We start from the raw sequence: 4,420 nt of genomic DNA on the forward strand, positions 1-4,420 counted from the left end.
AGTAATAAACATATTTACCAAGTCAGGAACAGTTATCAGTCCAGAATAGTCCATGGTAATAATCCAATAGCCCCAAGGGATTTGGAGCAAGAAGTCCATCTTTGCCAACCATGAGCTGAGCTCACAAAGCAGTCCTTTGTTCTCTCCCAGGCCACATGGCAGCCCAACATCTCAGATAGACAGACACAGAGTTGTAGAGATCATAGCAGGAACAGAAGAGAGAGAGAGTTCTCCCATAAGCTTTAAGCAGATATACGGCCATTCAGTCTTCAAATTAGCTCTGGCCAGGAGCCAATTGAAGTAGACCTGGGTGTGCCCAATGGTAGGGTTGTCATGGCTACAATTTCTGAATGGTCAGTTGTCTTGGAGGCCACACCTGCAGTTGTGATCCCCCAAGCCCCAACTCCCATTGCGTACGTGCAGCTTCTAGCATGCTGGCCTAGCTTCCAGCATGAGGTGTGAAGGTATGTGGTTTATGGCATGGCAATAGAGCTTCTCTGACCAAATGGTCAGCCATCTGGCTTGCAACAGGAAACAAGGTATCAGAAGACATTCCAAGGGGGGAGGCAGGGGTCTGTAGGAATCAATATTTCTATACACCCCCAAAGAAGTGCACGTGAGTCTTTGTAGGGAGGGGCTCGCCTACTGCTGGCTCCACAACAATAAGACTTTCCATCCAAATCAGTGCATTTGGAATCATGAGCCTAAGCCAAGCAGCTGGAAAGAAAATTCTTTTCCAGCTGATCTGCGAGTAATGGATTGCCCCACATTCCAATACAGCTGCCTGAAGGAAGAAAAATATACCACACATAGATGCTGGACAACTTTTCCCCAGGGTAATTCATTAATTCGACAAAGCTTGAACAACATCAAGCTGATATGATTTACAACCAGAAAAAAACAACCCATCCTTTTATCTGTAAATTGACAAATCCATCAATATGCTCCATTAATATGCTCAAGAATAGTTTCCTTGAACAACCTCAGCTACATGTGTGAAATAGTTCAAGGAAATTAGAATTTGGAAGTCCACAATTCAGAGTTACTAAATATCATTATTGTTGCAGTCTTTCTCAAACACATATACTACTTATAGTATAGTATAGCAGTCTGGATTAATAAAAAGGTTTTAAAGAAAGAACTCCGGAAGCTCACGTAATCCAATATACTTGTACTAGAAAGGATTTTTTTTTAAGTATTTTAACCAAGATTTCAGAACAAGAGTTCCCTACAAGACTCACATATTCCAAGCAGTCAACCCCTTTGTATTTGCAATCCCTTTAATTTTCAAGTTCTAAGATAAATTATCTTACTGCTTTTAAAAATATCTCATTTAACAAAAGCAATAATGCAAAGCCACCAGTAAAATATCTGGAGTCATCTTAAGAGAACATGATCCCCAAGAAATCCCTGCATCTCATTTCCCCTACTATAATTTCACCTTATTTTTCTCTGAAAAAAGCAGCTACTTGCCATTTACAACTCTCTTGCACTGCAGCATCTTTAGGTCAATCAGCTCCTGAAGAATAAAGGCAAAAATTACTAAAATACAGTAGATCAAAACAGTAAAGTTCTATACATCCATCTACACAGACACGCCAACTGAGCGGCAGAAGGAAACATACAAACTTCTCTTACTTTAATTGTAACTAAGAAAACATCAGCACCAAACTTAACCATACCCAATGCTGATCCAGGTGCCTCTTTTACCAGGATGTGAAAATCACCTGAAGCCATAGTAAACCCTGGCAGCACTAACAACCTCCAGTGGGGAGGGTGGGGTATAGATCAAATAAACAAACAAACAAATAAATAAATATGAGTGCCACATTTTCCTTTAGGACATTTAAAGAAGGAAAGGGAAAACCTGCTCCAGAAAGTAGGAGGAAAATCTGTGCAGACCTGGAATTGAACCCCAATTCCCTAACTATGGTTAAGACAAAGATGGCATTATATCTGTGCTGACAGTATATCTGGACCATGTGATGGCCGATTCCCACAGAACCTGATTTCTGAACCACCTGATTATTTGGCAAAGCCACATAACAATCTGGAGTTGGGAGAATCCCTTCCCAAGACTTCACAAATCATTATGTTACTGTGTAAATACAAATATGCTATTCCAATGCCTAGCTCACCTCCTCTCCATTGGATTTTCCTGGGAGTAAACCCCATTGAATAGAATGGAACTTACTTCCAATAAGAACTGCTTGAAAACCAAAACAACCTTATTTAATTTACACAGAAATTTCAAAATATATTTATCAAGCAAACATAAATACACAATTCAGAGCAAAGCATTCAAAATGTCCATCTCCTCCTTCTATCCAGATGAAGGGTTCTAGAACCACACAAAACAGGCAACAGATGATGGCATTTTTGTATCAATATTCTCTGCAAAGCTAATGATTCCTCAGTATGTGTACCACCCTATTAATGAAAGCAGAAAAGCTGAACTTCTCCAAAACAAAATATACATGCGACTAGCTGGCCATACTGAATGCATTCTCAGCATCAAGAAACTGAGGTCCTAGACAATGACTGGAAAATATAGGTGCACAACTGTGCCAACCCTATGCAAAGTTACTCCAGTCTAAGGCAAATTATTTCAATGGGTTTAAGACTGGAGAAACTGCACAGGACTGCATTGCAAACAACCAGGATTTTTGTGGGCACTGAAAAGCATTTTAGAAAAAGGGAAATCGTCTTTTGTCCCAGTGATTCATCATTCATACCTCACAGTACACAATATCAGCACCATAATCCAAAGCCAGCAGTCGCATAGGGAGGGTTCCAACTCGTACCATGGGAGCCAAGATGACCTTATTTCTGAAACAGAGTGATGCAGCATTGACCGTCATGACCTTTCTGCAATAACCTGAAACAAGTGAAAGATATTCAGAAACAAAGTATTGACATAGTTTTATCATTTCCATCAGCTATGTCTCTCAACTATCACTAAAATGCCTTTCCCAAGTTTGCAAACTGCAGCTGGTAGTGTTTTAAATGCTCTCTAAGATACCCTATATGAATGCATTCAAAGTTATGAACCACTCCAAACATGTATAAATGCATTCATCTCTCCCAGACACTCTACAAATTGTAGCAATGTACATCACAGAGATTAGATGCAGCATGAGCCCTCAGCACAACACATTGGTTGTCTTTTTTCAATTTCTTTAAAAATTTGTGTAAACTTTAAAAATGTAGAATAGACTTGCACTAGAATTAAATCTTTACTATTTAATTAACCTTTTAAAATATGCAAACTACATAAAATATTTTATTAACAGAAGAGTACACAGTAATAATTTAACACTCTCTAAGTCTCTTACTCTAGTTTTCAAGTTTTCTCAGAGCTTTAAATCAGCAAAGAAACAAGAAAAGACAATATGAATAAGCAGTGTGATGAATAAGAAAGGAGTTCTCGCAAACATCAAAAAATGTTCCATCTCCACAGCTAACATGAAGAACATTTAGGCTGGCTACATTGTGGGCAACCAGGTATTTGAAACACAAATACATTTCAGTCCCAACCGAACAAACACCAATCCACTAAAAATTGGCCAGTAGCCCACCACTGGACAAGATCCTTCCCGCATTGCACTGTAGCTGTCAGAGTGCAAAGACTAGGTCCTGGGAAACCAAGGTTCAAATCCTCGCTACGCCATTAACACTCTGTTAACATCTGAACTGAACAGAGTTCCTGTCAGTTCTAGCCCGCGCTGGTGTGAGCTACCAGCCTTGTCCCCAGCTCGCCGTCCACAATGCGGTTCGAAAGCTTCGTCGAGTGGACAAAATGGGTACCACTCCTTAGAGAGGATGGGCACACTAAACCCCCGTTGGGGAGGTGTTAGCCGGCGAATGGAATGTCCAGCTCGAAAGCCTGGAAAAAATACCTCTTCGGCATTAAGGAGCCTGTAATGGGCCAATCCAGCCAGGCGGTGGCAGTGAGGCGCTACGACTCAAAGCAGCCCAAGAAGAACCAACATCATCAAGCCAAGCTGAAATGAATGCTGTCCGGAACACGTCTGAAGCCTACAGCTGAACAAAAATCCCTGTCGGCTGTAAATGTGTGCAATTTAAAAGAATTATATGTTGTCCTCCCTTACCCCCTATGAAATTGTTAGTCCCTTGTGTGAAACCGTGTAACTGTAAATCGCTCAGAGCCAGCAGCTCTGCTGGACTGAGCGATCAATAAATCGAAAGGTATTATTATTATATTATTATTATTTTGTTGTTATTGTTAGGAAGACTAAAATCCCACAAATCATCAGAACTGGATTCATATGCAAGCTAAATAAGCTACAGCTTATAATAGAATCATAGAGCTGGAAGGGGCCATACAGACCATCTAGTTCAATCCCCTACCCAATGCAGGACCAGCCTAAAGCAGGGGTGTTAAACATGCAGCCCGGGG

At 40.6% G+C, this 4,420-nt stretch overlaps 1 protein-coding gene across 2 annotated transcripts in view; it reads right to left on the bottom strand.

The window, feature by feature from the left end:
- Positions 1-4,420, bottom strand: part of DUS2 (dihydrouridine synthase 2) — a 39,882-nt gene that overhangs the window by 33,585 nt on the left and 1,877 nt on the right. The window contains exons 2-3 of one of the 2 annotated variants that reach the window (XM_015405813.1): positions 2,736-2,878; positions 1,474-1,519 (exon numbers count right to left, since the gene is read on the bottom strand). In XM_015405813.1, the coding sequence (XP_015261299.1) occupies positions 1,474-1,519; positions 2,736-2,861 (172 nt within the window). In that variant the 5' untranslated portion in view covers positions 2,862-2,878. Of the gene's footprint in view, positions 1-1,473; positions 1,520-2,735; positions 2,879-4,420 lie in introns of those variants that run through there. The other variant, XM_015405814.1, reaches the window with a different exon arrangement.

This window comes from Gekko japonicus, unplaced genomic scaffold, assembly GCF_001447785.1.
Source record: "Gekko japonicus isolate JY-2015 unplaced genomic scaffold, Gekko_japonicus_V1.1 scaffold144, whole genome shotgun sequence".
NCBI classification, from domain to species: domain Eukaryota; kingdom Metazoa; phylum Chordata; class Lepidosauria; order Squamata; family Gekkonidae; genus Gekko; species Gekko japonicus.